Genomic DNA, 16,841 nt, shown 5'->3' with positions numbered 1-16,841 from the left:
TTGTTTCATAAATAGAATTTATATTATCAATTGGAACATATTCTTCAATGCATTATTTTGCCTACTGCTTAGGAATATCTTCCTTTGTTAATTTTCAGTTTTTTTGTTTCTACTATTCAGCCATGCTTATAAAATGCAAGTAATATTTCTAATATTATTGCTGTTCTGTTAGTCAGATGAGTTCAACCACATTTATTCAGCACCTGCTGTGTGCAATACACTTGTCAGCACGCTGGTCTTAAACCTTGAGCTATAAACTGAAATCACATTAACAATATCTACAGAAAGACGCAGAGATTTAAAATAAAGAAAAGTCAGAGAAAGGTGAGTTATGTTTTTTTTACCACTGGGCCAAACAGGGAAAGGAGAATAGGAGAGAAGTTTTTCTTAAAGGCACAATAGGATTCACACAAATGAGGGGACTTAGAACAGGCAGGTCACAAATACAGCACTTGTAGTGCTGGGGATATGTATTAATATTTTAAAAAACAACTTATTTTGAAATAATTCCACACTTAAAAGTCACAAGTATGCTACAAAGAGCTCACATAGCTCCCTTGTTTTTGTTTCTGAGCTGGCTCATTCCTGAGCTGGATACACACACTCATTATCAGAACCTTTTTCTGATCTCTTGAGAGCAAGCTGCAGTTTTATTTTTATTTTTATGTTTATTTTTTGAGTCAGGGCTTGCTCTGTTGCCCAGGCTAGAGTGCAGTGGCATGATATCGGCTCTCTGCGACCTCTGCCTCCTGGGCTCAAGCCATCCTCCCACCTCGGTCTCCTGAGTAGCTGGGAATACAGGCATGTGCAACTGCACCTGGCTAATTTTTTGTAGAGATAGAGTTTTGCCATGTTCTCAGGCTGGTCTTGAACTCTTGAGCTCAAGCAATTCTCCCACCTTGGCCTCTCCAAATGCTGGGATTACAGGTATGAGTCATGATGCCCCATCACTCCTAAGTACCCCATTGTGTATGCCCCCAAACAAGGACACTCTCCCACAACCAACCTGCAGCTTCCTCCGAGTCATGAAGTCAGCATTAATACAACACTCTTCTTCAGTCTACAGATTCCATTCAATTTCACCAAGCATCCCAGCAATGCTCCTTTCTCCTTTCTCCTTTCTGACTCAGGAACACATATTGCATGCAGTTGTTGTAGCTCTTAAGTTTCCTCCTGCTTGAGCAGTTCCTTAGTACTCAGTCGTTCTCTGTCTTCCGTGTGCTTGAAAGTTTTCAGGAGTGTAGACCTTACATTCTGCTGGATGACCTTCAGCCTGAGTCTCTCTGATGTTTCCTCATGACCGGGGTCAGGTCATGCAACCCTAATGAGAACCTCTTGGAAATGATGCTGTCCTTTCACATCAGGTGTCACACAGTGTGGACCCCTCCCGCCACTGTGGATGGTAATCTTCATCACCCCATCATGCTGTGGCTGCCTGGTTTCTCCAGCACTAAGTTCCCATGTTTCCTTTGATGTCTGAATAGTATGTTGTGGGCATGATAGTCTATGATTATTCTGATGCCTACTCCCCATCAAACCTCTATTTCATCATTCCTTTCCATTAGTCAACATTCTATTAGCATGCATGTGTTGGTTCCTATTCTATTCAATAGGCTTGTACTTTATTACTATTATTTATTTTGATTCTCAAAATGTCCCAGATTTGGACCACAGGAACTTCTTCAAGGTGTCTCTTGTCTTCTATTGACATGTCCCCACCAGCCTTTGAGTACTTCTTAATTTTTTGTACATCAGGATGCTGTAAACACATCTGTATTGCCCCTGCCTCAGCCCTGGCCTCAGCCATTTCTCCCAGGAGCTCTGGTTCCTTGTATGGATGGATGGAGTTTAGAAATCAGGATCTGTGTGCTTGGTGTGCTCATTGCTACTGAGGTGTCATTACTCATAGGCCTTCTCAGTAGGTAAATATAGAAAATGTACATAAATGCACACATATGCTTCTGTAGCTATTTCCATATTCACCTGTGAGTTTGCATGTTAAAAACTAGTAGTTTATGGTAATGTTTCCAATTCCACTGCAAGTCATTTGAACCTTTTCTACCCTTCCCCATTTCCATGATTGGATGAACATTTGCCAGTACTCAGGAATCTGGCCCTCTTTATCCTCATATCCTTAACTGCTCCATTTATTTACATTTTTCTCTATGTAACCTATCTCCCATTTATCCCAGCTGTCTTCCCCATCTGCTGTTGTGTTCCCCTCAATGTGCCTCATCCCCAGGCCCTGGTGGGCTCATCACCCTGCGTGCAACCAGATGCCTCTGGTGGCAGCCCTTACCTCCTCGGTGCTGGTGAGCGGACCACCTGTGTGCTTCTGCACAGGCTCCCAACTTACCAGCGGGGCAGCTCACTGCCACCTTTTCTGCACAGGAGGAGAAAAGAAGGCCCATTTATGATTTTGACCCCAGTCTCGGGCACTGAGTTCTTCAAGGACTAGCAATGTGTCTTGTTCATCTTTGTAGCCCAATGGTCTAGCAATGTTGATTTACCCAAAGTATTATTAATTGAGTGACACATGAAATAATAAATAAATACGGCATTTGAAAGGTGAAAAAATCTTATTGTCAATCATTTTCAAACACTCTCCTCTCCCAGAGGAACCATTTCCACATCATCTGTATCACATGGACAAAGATTGCCAATCTGGGTAAAGCTTCCTCCTTCCCTGTTGAGGTGTGAAACGGACTGAATGTTTGTGCTCCCTAAATTCCTGTGTTGAAACCCTAATTCTAATGCGATGGTTTTAGGAGGTGGAGTGTTTGGGAGGTGATTAGGTCATGAGGGCAGAACCTTCATGAATGGAATTAGTGCCCTTGTAAGAAGAAACCAGAGAGGTAGCTTGTTCCTTTTCTGCCATGAGAAAGCAGCTGCCTGCAACATGGCAGCTCTCACCAGAACCTATGCTGGCAGCTTGATCTTGAACTTCTAGCCTCCAGAACTGTGGGCAAACATTTCTGTTGTTTAATCTACCCAGTCTATGGTACTCTGTAATAGCATCACAAACTGACGTAGACGAGGAGGTCTCTGATGCACCTTTTTGTTGTTTTGTAACAATCATGATTTAAAAACATCTTGTGGAGGTATTGGTCATATTTAGCACATGAGGCTCTGGGACTTAAGTGGGGTAAGTGATTTGTCACATAGGATATGCACAGTTAGTGTCCAAGCTGTTGCCCGGATCTGGGTACCCCGATCCTTAGTGTTGTGATTCTGTGTTCTCTCCAATGTCATGCATCCCCCACATGACTCAGGAGCAGAGTGCTGGCATGGAGAAGAGACAGGGAGGCTGAGCAAGCTCACTCATGGTCATGAATGCCAGGGACAGAGGTTTGGACTTTGTTCTGGAGCTCACATGGAGTCTTCCAGGCCTTTGAGAACATTTTGTATTATAGGTTGAGTAACTCTTATGTGAAATGCTTAGGACCTGAAGTGTTTCAAATTTCCAGTATTTTTTGGGGGTGGTCTTAGAGTATTTGCACGTATATAATGAGATATCTTCAGGATAGGACCCAAGCCTGTACATGAAATTCATTTATGTTTTTTGTACATCTTACACACATAGTCTCAAGTTAATACTATACAAATTTCCAAATAATTTTGTGCATGAAACCAAGTTTTGGCTGCGTTTTGACTGTGGCCTGTGAGGTCAGGTGTGGAGTTTTCTACTTGTGGCATCATGTCAGCACTCAAAAACTTTCAGATTTTGGGGCACTTCAAATTTCAGATTTTTGGATTAGGGATGCTCAACCTGTAACATGTACAAAAGTACTTGGAGTAATGCCAGGTCCTAGCAGATGTTTCTGGATTTTGTTTATCAGCTTGGGCACATCTGAGCGTTAGGAAGGCCGCTCTGTTGGTGATGTGTGGAAACCATGGAAGGAGTGAGAGAGATTAGGCAGGGAGTAATTCATCCCTGCAGAAGTGCTGACAACTCGGGCTAGGCTGGGGGCAGTAGAAATGGAGAAGATGTGAATATGTCAAACACCATGAGAGACTCACAAGGATGTGAAACGTAGGAAGAGGACAAATCAAAGGATCTGAAGCTGTAGGCCTGGATGGGATAGTGCCCTTGCAAGGCAGAGTAACATCTTGCTAGGTAGGTAGGCAGTGAACTTGATTGAAGACTTGATGAGATTTATGTCTTCTATTCATTTAGTTGCTAATGAAAAGGGTTTAAAGTGGTTTATGAAAAACATAAAAAACAAGAAACAAAACAAGAGAATCTAAAGTTCACTGTAATGAGACACATTTTTGTGAACATTTGCTGTGAGCCAGGCAGCATCCCAGGGGCAGGTCACTATACAATGACCAACGCTGTGTCATGGCATCTCTTGTGTGGATGCAGGAGGCCTCGAACATGTGGAGGTGAGGGTGTGGTGGCTTGTCAAGGAGAACCTGCCTGTGCTTAGGGAGCTGGTGGAGCAGGGAGCCTACCTGGCGCGTTGGCAGGACCAGAGGAGATACTGGGGTCTGATGGATGAGGCAGACTTAGCCTGGGCTGGATGTGGAGGAAGAATGACTCTGGCAATGAGAACAGCATATTCCCCTGAACCCTGCTCCCAGCTCGTCTCACGGCAACTTTGCTTTTCTGGTTCCCTATGTCCGATCTGTCAGAGAACATCCTGAATCCAACCACCGTTCACCACCTGCACTTTCTTTTCTAGGTCCTGGATATCCTTAGGTCTTGCCTGGGGAATAGCAGTGACCCTGTGACTGGTCTCTGGGCTCTGCCCTTTTACAATGTGTTCCCAACAGAGCAGCCAGGTGATCCTGTTAAACATGAGCTGGATCGTGCCAGTCCCCTGCTCAGAACCCTTCAATGGCTCTCATCTCCCTTGGGGTAAACACCAAAGTCCTCTACAACGGCCTACGTGGCTCTGAAGATCAAGCTCACTGTCATACCCTCTCTCCCTCATTTACTACTTTCCCCTTGGTTCGCCCTACTGGGAGTGTTCCTTACATATTGAAGCGTGTGTTTGCCTCATGGCTTTTGCACTCTCTGGGAGCTCCCTCTGCCTGGAATATCTAATTAGCGAATAGGGGTGTCATTCGGGGAACCCAGAGAGCTAGCTTTTGTCAAAATGGAGGTAGAACGCACCCTTCTGCTAACCAGAGGTCGTGCTGGCAGGGGAAGTAGAAGCTCCCAGTAGCTGAGAGCCGTGAGAGGGCTGGAGTAGGAGATAATTTAGAAATTGGAGATAATCACTGAAGCTATACAATTACTGGTGACCATCCTGATGCCCTTTTCTAATCATGAGATAAAAAAATAACAGGCTGAGCATGGTGGCTCACGCCTGCAATCCTAACACTTTGGGAGGCCGAGGGAGGAGGATCACATGAGGTCAGGAGTTTGTGACCAGCCTGGACAACATGACAAAACCCCATCTCTGAAAAAATAATTTAAAAAGCAGAGCCTGGTGGCACATATCTGTAACCCAAGTTACTTAGGAGGCTGAGGTGGGAGGATCGCTTGAGCCCAGGAGTTTGACGTCAGCCTGGGCAACATAACAGGGCTCTGTAGCTACAAAAATAAAAATAAAAAAAGCTGGGTGTGGTGGCACATGCCAGTAGTCCCAGCCACTCGGAAGGCTGAGCCAGGAGGATCGCTTGAGCCCAGGAGTTGGAGGCTGCCACTGCATTGCAGCCTAGGTGACAGAGCAACACTTTGTCTCAAAAAAGAGAGAGAGAGAGAGAGAAAATAGTACCTTTTGATGCCTACACTTTTGAAGGTGAGTAGCAGCATAGAACATAGCTAATCACAGATACTTTCTGCGATCACTTATATCTTCCTTTGGAATTCACTGTGAGTGTAATTTTTGGCAACTGGTTTACCATTTCCAGTGTTTAATTTTGTTGGATCAACCTGCATTCTCTGAGAACTTTTCATCTGGCAGCGGACGGGTATAGTTTAGAATATGGTGGATAGCAGAGGGACGCTAGACTGGGTTTTTAATTTTTTTTTTGGAACTTGAAGATACTACTTAATGGCATTACTAATAATAGACAATCCTTTTGAACACTTACAAAGTGCCAGGCATGATGCTAAATGCTTTGCATAGATTATCTCAGTTAATCCTCAGAAGACCTTATGATGTAGATACTATTATTAACCCCATTTTTTACAGAGCAGGAAACTGAAGCTTAGAAAGGTTAAGTAACTTGAAGGTCAGACAGCTAGAAATGGCAGAGTTGGAGAAAACTCAGGTTTTCTCCTAACCCCTATGGAACAGATCTGGATGCATCTTTACATACATTATGACTGTATCAGGTTGCTATTTTAGAACACATAATTCAAGAACTTTATTGCGTTTCACCAAAGTTTTGATTTTGTAGAACAAGAAATAAAGCATTAGGAAAGTAATCATGTAATCGTTTGAATGCTTGCTGTCAGTTAAGGAATGGGTACACTTCAGCATTATCCTAGAAGGTCTTATCAGGCCAGACTCTTCTGCATATTTTAAGTGGGGTGTCTGAATTAGCTTCCGCAGTAACTGCTGAAGAAGGTAGCACAGACTGAGAAGTCTGCTAATGACCTGGGACTTGATCTTGGACAGATGACCTTTTCTAGTATCCTTAGAATGAATTGTTGGTAAATGCTCTTAGTTTCCGGCTATAGGTTTCAATGCATATGGCAAGTTTATGTGAATGTCTTTCACTTAACAGCCCCAGAGACGCAAGTTTTCTGCCCTTTCCTCTACCTTTTTGGTACCCAGGTGTGTGCCTTAGGGGTGGGCCAGTGCAGGAAAAGAGTTAGGTTGAGAGGCACACTGCGACTCATGTTACCCTCTGCTGGTGTATGATAAAAGGTTTTGTTCAAAATGACAAGCTTGTTGAAAAGTGTGTTTTGATTTAGACTTGTGTCTTATCAAAATGGCCTCCTTAGAAAATGGCTTATAGAGCCATAAGAACATAAAGGAGTCTTTGTGATCTAGGGTAGAGACTCTTCAAACATTTTCTCATTATGACGTAAAAAAGGATAATGTTTGTAGTGCACGCTGGGGTAAGTAGTAAGTGCTCATGGCCCGAGGTGATGGCTTGGGATGTTGGGCTGCCCTAGGGCCCACCCACTGCTCCAGGGTGAAGAGGATCAAGGTGTCAGTGCACCTGCCAAGGACCACCAGAAGAGAAGCTCTGATGAATGGTATCTTAAAACCCAGTCCTTCCATTTCTGCAGAAATAGTTTTATGGGAAACTTTCTAATTCTTTGGGCATTTGATTTTGAAGATAAGTTCTCATTAGAATGGATTCCAATTTCTGCAGTTTACTTAAATTTTTTAAAAAATAATTTGATACCAACTCTTTATTAGCAAAGAACGTGGAATAAATCTTTTTTTGTGTGCCAGGAAGCATAGTGTTTTTTCCATAAGAAACAAAGGTGGAATATATGTAATGGGTGAGAGACAACCAAAACTTCCCACATAAGGGCCAGTAAGAGAATCCCAACAAATAGCAAAAGTTCATTTTCCAGGACCCATTCATCACAGAACAATTCAAAAGCTACATAAAGATCAGTCTCATCTGCATTTTAGAAATACATTTCAATTCACCCATGGATCCAACAGCCTTTCAGATAGATAGAGAAGTTTTTATTAACTAACTTAGGGAAAAACACCACCTGTTAAACTCATAAATGATTGTTTAAAGAGTATCTACAGAATTCTCCTCTCAATGTTTCCATGTAAAAGAAATGAAAATTAATAGTACCGAGATCCTCGTTAATAATGAGCCACTGATAAATGCAACATATTTATAACTTGTGTAACATTTTATTTATGTGCATTCTTTGAGCATTATGCAATATGTAATTAAAATTTTTTAATTAAAATGTAATATCTTTATTTGTTGTCAATTGATTTTTCCCCCATTTAAAAATTTGCAAATGATAATTGTGCATATTCATGGGGTACATAGTGATGCTTCAGGACATATAATATATAGTGATCAGATCTGGGTAATTAGCATATCCCTCATCTCAAACATTTATTATCTTTTTTTTTTTTTTTTTTTTGAGACATAGTTTTCCTCTGTTGCCCAGGCTGGAGTGCAGTGGTGCAATCTCGGCTCACTGCATCCTCCACCTCCCGGGTTCAAGTGATTCTCCTGCCTCAGCCTCCTGAGGAGCTGGGATCACAGGCGCCTACCACCATGCCTGGCTAATTTTTGTATTTTTAGTAGAGACGGGGTTTCACCATGTTGATCAAGCTGGTCTTGAACTCCTGACCTCAAGCAATCCACCTGCTTCAACCTCCCAAAGTGCTGGGATTACAGGTATGAGCCACCGCGCTCAGCCTAAACATTCATTATCTTTTTGTGTTGGGAACATTCAATATCCTTCCATCTATTGGAAACTGTAAAATATACTATTGTGAGCTATAGTCATTCTCCATTGCTGTAGAACACTAGAACTTACTCCTCCTATCTAGCTGTAATTCTGTAACTTTTAACAAATCTCTCCCTATCCTTCTCTTCCTGCTTCCCTTCTCAGCCTCTAATATCCTCTATCCTACTTTTTACTTCTATGAGATCAACCCTGACACAGTTTGGATGTTTGTGCCCTCCAGATTTCATGTTGAAATGTGATCTCCAGTGTTGGAGATGGGCCTGGTGGGAGGTGTTTGTGTCATGGAGTGGATCCCTCGAGAATGGCTTGATTCTCTTCCCATGGTAATGAATGAGTTTTCGCTCTATTAGTTCACATGAGAGCTGGTTGTTTAAAAGAGCCTGGCATTTCTCACTTGTTCCCTCTCTTGCCACATGACATGCCTGCTCTCCCTTAGCCTTCTGCCATGATTGTAAGCTCCCTGAGGCCCTCACTAGAAGCAGATGCTGGCACTAAGCTTCTTGTAAAGTCTGCAGAACCATGAGCTAAATAAATCTGTTTTCTTTATAAATTACCCAGCCTCAGGTATTCCTTTATAGCAATGCAAAATGGATTAAAACAAACTCATTTTAGCTTCCACATATGAATGAAAACATGTTTAACTTTCTGTTCCTGTCTTATTTCACTTAACATAATGTCTTTCAGTTCCATCCATGTTGCCAAGAATGACAGGATTTCATTCTTAATGACTAAATAGTATTTCATTGTGGATATATACCACATTTGCTTTATCCATTCGTTTGTTGTTGGACACTTAGATTGATTCCATATCTTGACTATTATGAGTAGTGCTGCAAGAACATGGGGGTGTAGATGTCTCTTTGAGATGCTGATTTCCTTTCTTTTGGATAAATATCCAGCAGTGGGATTGCTGGATCATATGGTTGTTCTATTTGTAGTTTCTTGAGGAACATCCATACTGTTCTCCATAGTGGCTGTACTGGTTTACGTTCCCACCAACAGTGTAGAAGAGTTCCTTTTTCTTCACATCCTCACAAGCATTTGTTATTTATTTATGTTTGTCTTTTTGATAATAGCCATCCTAACTGAGGTGAGATGATACCGCATTGTGATTTTGATTTGCATATACCTGATGATTAGTGATGTTGAGCTTTAAAAAATATATTTTTGGCCATTTTTATGCCTTCTTTTGAGAAATGTCTGTTCAGATTATTTGCCCATTTTTATATTAGATTATTTTTCTTTTGTTGAGATGATTCAGTTCCTTGTATATTCTAGATAGTAATCTCCTGTTGGATGGGTAGTTTGCAAACATTTTCTCCCATTCTGTAGGTTGTCTTTTCACTCTGTTGATTGTTTCTTTCTTTTATTTTTTTGAGAAAGAGTCTCACTCTGTTCCCCAGGCTGGAGTGCAGTGGCATGATCACAGATCACTGCAGCCTCGACTTCCCCAGACTCAGGTGATCCTCCCACCTCAGCCTCCTGAGTAGCTGGGACTACAGCCATACACCATCATGCCTGGCTAATTTTTGTGTTTTGTGTAGAGATGGGGTTTCACCATATTTCCCAGGCTGGTCTTAAACTCCTGGGTTCAAGTGATCCTCCTCACTTAGCCTCCCAAAGTGCTGGAATTGCAGGTGTGAACCACTGGGCCTGGCCTCGTTGATTTTTTTCTTTGCTATGTAGAAGATTTTTAATTTGATAAAATTTCACTTGTTTAGTTTTGCTATTGTCGTCTGTGCTTTTAAAATCTTATTCATAAAATATTTTCCCAGACTCATGTCCTCTGTTTTTTTCTCTAGTTTTATCATTTTTGGTCTTACACTTAGGTCTTTGATCCATTTAGAGTTGATTTTCATATAAGGCGAGAGGCAGGGGTCTAGTTTCATCCTTCTGCCTATGGATATCCAGTTTTCCCAGCACCTTTTATTGAAGAGACCTTCTTTTCCCCAATTAGTGTTCTTGGGACCTTCGTCAAAAATCAGTTAGCAGTATATATGTGGATTAATTTCTGGATTCTCAATACTGTTTCATTGGTCTGTGTATCTAATTTTATGCCAGTACCATGTTGTTTTGGTTACCCTGGCTTTGTAGTATATTTTGAGGTCTGGTAGTGTGATACCTTCAGTGTTGTTCTTTTTGCTTATGATTACTTTGGTTATTTGGGGTCTTTTGGATTTTTTTTCTATTTCTGTGAGAAATGTCACTGGTATTTTGATAGAGAGAGCAGTGTTATTGTAACAATATTAATTCTTACAATCCATCAGCATGGGCTGTCTTTCCATTTGCTTGCATCCTCTTCAATTTCTTTCATCAGTGTTTCGTAGTTTTCCTTGTAGAGATCTTTCACTTTCTTGGTTAAATTTATTTCTAGGTATTTTAATATTTTTGTAGTTATTGTAAATGAAATTTCCTTATTAATTTCTTTTTCAGCTAGTTTATTGTTCATGTATAGAAATGCCAGTGGTTTTTGTATGTTAATTTTGTATACTGCAACTTCACTGAATTCATTTATCAGTTCTAAGAGTTTTATTGCTAGAGTCTTTAGGTTTTTCTAGATATAAGAGCATGCAATCTGCAGATAGGGACAATTTAACTTTCCCCATTCCGACTTGAATGTCTCTTATTTCTCTCTCTTATCTAATTGCTCTGAATAGGACTTCCAGTGCTATGTTGAATAAGAGTGGTGACAGTTGGGCATTCTTGTGCTGTTCCATTTATTAGAGGAAAAGCTTTCAGCATTTCCCCATTCAGTAAGATATTCACTGTGTGTTTGTTATACATGCTATTTATTACATTGAGGTACTTTCTATACCTAATTTGTTGAGAAATTTTTTTATTATGAAGGGATGTTGAATTTTATCAAAAACTTTTTCTGCATCTATTGAGATGATCATGTGATTTTTGTGCTTCATTCTATTGATGAGATATATGATGTTTATTGATTTGCATATTTTGAACCAAATTTGCATTCCTGGGATAAATCCCACTTTATCATGGTATATTATCTTTTTGATGTGTTGTTTGGTTCTGTTTGCTGATATTCTGTTGAGAATTTTTGTGTCTCTTTTCATCAGAGATGTTGGCATGTAGTTTTCTTTGTTGTGTCCTTGTCTCATTTTGGTGTCAGTAATAAGTAGAATGAGTTAGGATGAATTCCTTGCCTTTTAATTTTCTGAAATAGTTTAAGAAGAATTGGTATTAATTATTCTTTAAAGGTTCAACAGAAGGTGTGGGATAGGGGTAGGGAGTGCATATCTTATGCTTCTAGTCTGGAGCAATGCAGCTGTGCAGATTCCTGGCAGCTCTCCACACTGGACTCAGGACTTGCAAGAACTGTGAGATTCTCCTTTTGTAAGGACTGTAGGTGTTTGCTGTGTCAACAGGGGTTGATGAGGTCCTTCTGTTTATCTTTTCCATGCAATGAGAAGTCCCTCCTGACTCCAGGCAGATTCAATCTGAACAGGGGATACAGGGCTGCAGAGGCTGAGTGCCTGCATGCTGCCTTTCTGGACTGCCATTCACCACAGTTGCATCTTCACTCCCCCACTGTACTCCAGCAGCCTCCCTTCAATACTCCAATCAAATCTTATCTGTTTATTCATTGCCTTTGTCCTTTTCTTAGTTGGGTAGGGGGGCAGGCAGAATTCCAGGCATCTCTAATCAACCATCTGCTGACATCACTCTTTCAAATGATCTGTAGTTTATTTTTATTTTTTTAAGAAAAAATTGTATTACAAGGATTCTATATTTATACCTTATGCTAGGAGACTTAAGGTCATTAAAATATAATAGAACCCCTACTTTACAACAGAAGTGGATATATAGTCATCTATAGCATGGTAGAATTCGAACATCACTTCTGTGGCTTTAGTAACTGTGACCTGGCTCTATCTGGATGTGCAATTGCTGAGGAAATGTTAAAATCAAAACTTGGGCACTGATTTTTTTAAAAAAAGTAATTATATAGAACTCACCAAAATTACAGTTTTTTTTTCCCCAAAATGCTTACTGTGCTTTTAAAATAATTAATATTAAGTATCCCTCTGTGTGAAGATCATAATTATGACCATCATATCACTATGTCAACAATGATCTTTGAGAGTTAAAAGAATAAAAGATAGGAGAGCCATCTTGTTGGTGCAAAGAAGATTCTTAGAAGTACCAACTGAGAGATAAAAGTGCTGGCCTAGAAACTAGTAACCTTCTCATGATGTCATTAAGGCAAAGGTTGACTACGACTGGAGCTAAGAGACACTGGAGTTATCTATTTTGCATTTCATGGTTCTTTTTTCCTCTCTCTCATCATTTTGGGTTTCCAGCTGAGACATTACAACAAAGATTAGAAGACCTGGAACAAGAGAAAATCAACCTGCACTTTCAGCTTCCTTCAAGGCAGCCAGCTCTTAGCAGCTTCCTGGGTCACCTGGCAGCACAAGTCCAGGCTGCCTTGCGCCGTGGGGCCACTCAGCAGTGAGTACTTGTCATTGTCACCATTTTCCCCTCAGGTTTCTTCCTACCTCTCAGCTCCCACATAGTGAAGAGCTGGGAGGAGCTTAGCTGTAGAGACCCTCAGCTGCCTTTCCTGGGAAGGGCCCTTTTTTGGTTGAGAAGGTGGGGATTTTTCCAGAGTGAGGGATGACCCATGTGGGTCATGCTTCTCTAGAAAGAAGACTTTTCTGCTACTTGACAGAGAGAGACCCTCCTCAAGTGCAACTGCATCCCAGGTCTGAAGCATCTCTTGGGAAGCTACCCTTCTAAGAAGGTGGGGGTAATTTCCTCTTGTTGAGGCAACTTGATGTCCTGTGATCATATTAAGTCTGTAAGATAAACAGATGGTCCCCTCTGACCAAGCAATGAAAATCCATCCTCCTCCTAACTCTACCGCCAGCTCCTGAGCAACATTTGCTATTTCTGTCACCCAAGGCTCTTCTGAGATCAGTAATACATAGAGAGCAATTGCTGCTTCTAATCCAGTGGCTTGTAGTCCTGGCTGCATGTTTGAATAACTTAGAAAGATTTAAAACCTACCAATGTCCAGGCTCCACCCCAGGCAAGCTAAGGCAGAATGTCTAGGTGTGGGAGGCAAGGGTGGCTCCCAGATATTGGCATGCTTAAAAAGGCTGAGAACCACTGCTCCATCTACCTGCGTGTTCCCTCTCTCCCCAGGTAAAGGTCTGAGAGGGAACAGGTGTTTTATGAATGCTATGAGCCTCATCACAATTCAGGTCTCTTTCTACTTAGTTATCAACATGGCCACAACAATTCCACTTTATTTCCCACTTCCAATTGGCCCTGACAATCACAAGATTTTCTGGCCTATTCCTATTAAGTGTACATGGCATTATACATTTAGTTTACTTTGGTACCTCCCTAAAGCCTGCCTGCACAGTGAGGCCAATTATTTTCTCAGTTTTGCCAGTAGCATATAGCAGAGTGAATGGCACCTGGTAGGTGCTTCCTTGTAACTATTTGCTTAGTGAACTTTTTCATGGTTCTCTTCAATAGGGAGTAAATTTCACCTCGACATTTTTATTCTTTTCTAATCTGACATTTAGACATCATTGCAACATTGCGTGTTCCTCTTTCTTTCACACATGAGACCACTCCCAAGTTGACTTTTTATGTAATTCTCTCATTCTTTTATCTTTGGGGTTATTTCTTGTCCTCTACTCCAGTCTTGGGAGATTTTTAGCATATAGAAATGGGGCACAAAAATTGAGGCACAATAAATTTAGCTAATTTTTTATGTTTCTATTTATTCAACAAACACTTTCATAACAGTTACTAAGTGCTTTAGAAGTTACTCATTTAACTTATTTCCATTTTTTAAAATTGTGGTAAAATACATATAACATAAAATCCATCATCTTAAGTGATGGTGATTGAGTGATTAAGCCATTATTAAGTATACAGTTCAGTGGTATTAAATACATAATAATATTGTGCAATCATCACCACCATTCATCTCCAGAACTTTTTCCTCTTCCCCAAGTGACACTTTGTACCCATTAAGAAATAAATCCCCATCCCTGCCCCTCTTCCAGCCCCTGACAATCACATTCTAATTTCCATTTCTCTGAATTTGTCTACTCTCTGTACCTCATACAAGTGGAATCATACAATATTTGCTGTTTTGTGACTGACATTTCTCATATCATAGTGTCTTCAGTGTTCGTTCATCTGATAGCATGTGTCAAAATTTCCTTTCTTTCAAGGCTGTATAATACTCCATTGTGTGGATAGACTACAGTTTGCTCATTCATTCATTTAAATAACTCATTTAATGTTCATGACAATTCTAAGGGGTATTATTATTTTATATATATTATTTTATATATTTTATTTTATATAGTATTAAATATATATATTTTATATATTTCATATATTTATATATAGTATTATTTTATATATTGATATCTATGTGTATAGAGATCCATATCTACATCTGTACCTGAATTTTAGGATGAGGAAACCAGGCCCAAGAGAAGCTAACAAACTTAGGCAGACCAACCAGCAGGTGAGTGCTGAGGGAGACAGAAACCCAACTGTCTGGCTTGCATCCTGGCCCTGAATCAGTGCACTGTGCTGTCTTTTAGCCCTACCTGCAATTTGGATGGAGAGTGTATTAGTCCATTGCTATAAAGAAGTAACTGAGACTGAGTAATTTATAAATGAAAGAAGATTGATTGGCTCATGGTTCTGCAGGCTATACAGGGAGCATGATGGTAGCATCTGCTCAGCTTCTGGGGAGGCCTCAGGAAACTTACAATCATGGTGGAAGGTGAAAGGGGAGCACACACATTGCATTGCCAGAGTAGGAACGAGAGAGAGAAAAGAGGGAGGTGCCACACACTTTTAACCAATGAGATCTCATGAGAAGTCTATCATGAGAATAGTGCCAGAGAATGGTGCTAAACCATTCATGAAGTATCCACCCCCATGATCCAGTCATCTCCCACCAGACCCTGCCCTCCAACACTGGGGATTACAATTTGACGTGAGACTTGGGTGGGGACACAGATCCAAACCATATCATTCCACCCATGTTCTCCCCAAATCTCATGTCTTTCTCCCATTGCAGAATACAATCATCCATTCCCAATAGTCCCCTAAAGTCTTAACTCATTTCCAGTGTTAACTCAAAAGTTCAAAGTCCAAAGTCTCATCTGAGACAAGGCTAGTCCCTTCTGCCTGTGAGAGTTTGTAAAATATGAAAACAGTTAGTTACTTCCAAGATGTAGACATTGAGTCAATACTCCTGTTCCAAAAGACAAAAATTGGCCAAAAGAAAGGGACTATAGGCCCCATGCAATCTGAAGCCCAGAAGGGCAGTCATTAAATCTTAAAGCTCCAAAATAATCTCCTTTTGACTCTATGTCTCACATACAGAGCACACTGGTGCAAGGAGTGGGCTCCTGTGACCTTGGGCAGCCCTACCCCTGTGGCTTTGCAGGGTACAGCCCCTGCAACTGCTCTCACAGGCTGGCGTTGAGTGCATGCAGCTTTTCCATGCTGAGGATGCAAGCTGCCAGTTGGATCTACTATCCCAGGCACTGCAGGATGGTGGCCCCCTTCTTACAGCTCCACTAGGCAGTGCCCCAGTGGGGACTCTGTGTGGGGCCTCCAACCCCACATTCCCCCTCCGTATTACCCTAGTAGTGGTTCTCCATGAGGGGTCCTGCCCTGCAGCAGACTTCTGCCTAGACAACCAAGCTTTTCCATACATCCTCTGAAACCTAGGCAGATACTCCCAAGCCTCAACTCTTGCACTCTGTGCACCCTCAGTCTTAACACCATGTGGAAATTACCAAGGCTTATGGCTTGCACCCTCAGAAGCAGTGGTCCAAGGTGTATCTGGACCCCTTTGAGTCATGGTGGAGTTGGAAAAACTGACAGCAGTGTGGGGAGCAACGTCCTGAGCCTGTGCAGAGCAGTGGGGCCCTGGGTCTGCCCCATGAAACCATTCTGTCCTCCTAGGCCTCTAAGCCTGTGAGGGGAGGGGCTGCCATGAAGGTCTCTGAAATGCCTCTGAGGCCTTTTCACCATTGTCTTGGCTATTAGCACTGAGCTCCTTCTTACTTATGCAAATTTTTGCAGCCTGCTTGAATTCCTTCCCTGAAAATGGGCTTTTCTTTTCTACCACATGGCCAAGCTGCAAATTTTCCAAACTTTTATGCTTTGTTTCCCCTTTAAATATAAGTTCCAACTTTAGGTCATTTCTTTGCTCATGCATATGAGAATGGGTTGTTAGAAACAGTCAGGCCACATGGTGAATGCTTTGCTGCTTAGAAATTTCTTCCACCAGATACCTTAAATCATTAATCTCAAGTTCAGAGATCCACATATTCCTTAGGGCAGTGGCACAATGCAGCCAAGTTCTTTGCTAAGCAATAACAAAATTGACCTTTACTGCAGTTCCCAATAAGTTTCTCATTTCCATCTGAGACCTCATCAGCCTGGCTTTCACTGTTGATTT

At 41.3% G+C, this 16,841-nt stretch overlaps 1 protein-coding gene across 1 annotated transcript in view; it reads left to right on the top strand.

Annotated features, from left to right (window-relative positions):
- The window catches only part of DISC1 (DISC1 scaffold protein), a gene marked incomplete at its 5' end in the record, with an annotated part of 329,302 nt that overhangs the window by 49,147 nt on the left and 263,314 nt on the right, over positions 1 to 16,841 (top strand). Inside the window, 1 exon segment of the mRNA NM_001114355.1 lies at positions 12,685 to 12,835. Within this exon segment, the coding sequence (NP_001107827.1) occupies positions 12,685 to 12,835 (151 nt within the window).

The sequence above is a fragment of the Macaca mulatta genome, chromosome 1 (genome assembly GCF_049350105.2).
Source record: "Macaca mulatta isolate MMU2019108-1 chromosome 1, T2T-MMU8v2.0, whole genome shotgun sequence".
NCBI classification, from domain to species: Eukaryota; Metazoa; Chordata; class Mammalia; order Primates; family Cercopithecidae; genus Macaca; species Macaca mulatta.
This window is presented reverse-complemented; position numbering and strand designations above follow the sequence as displayed.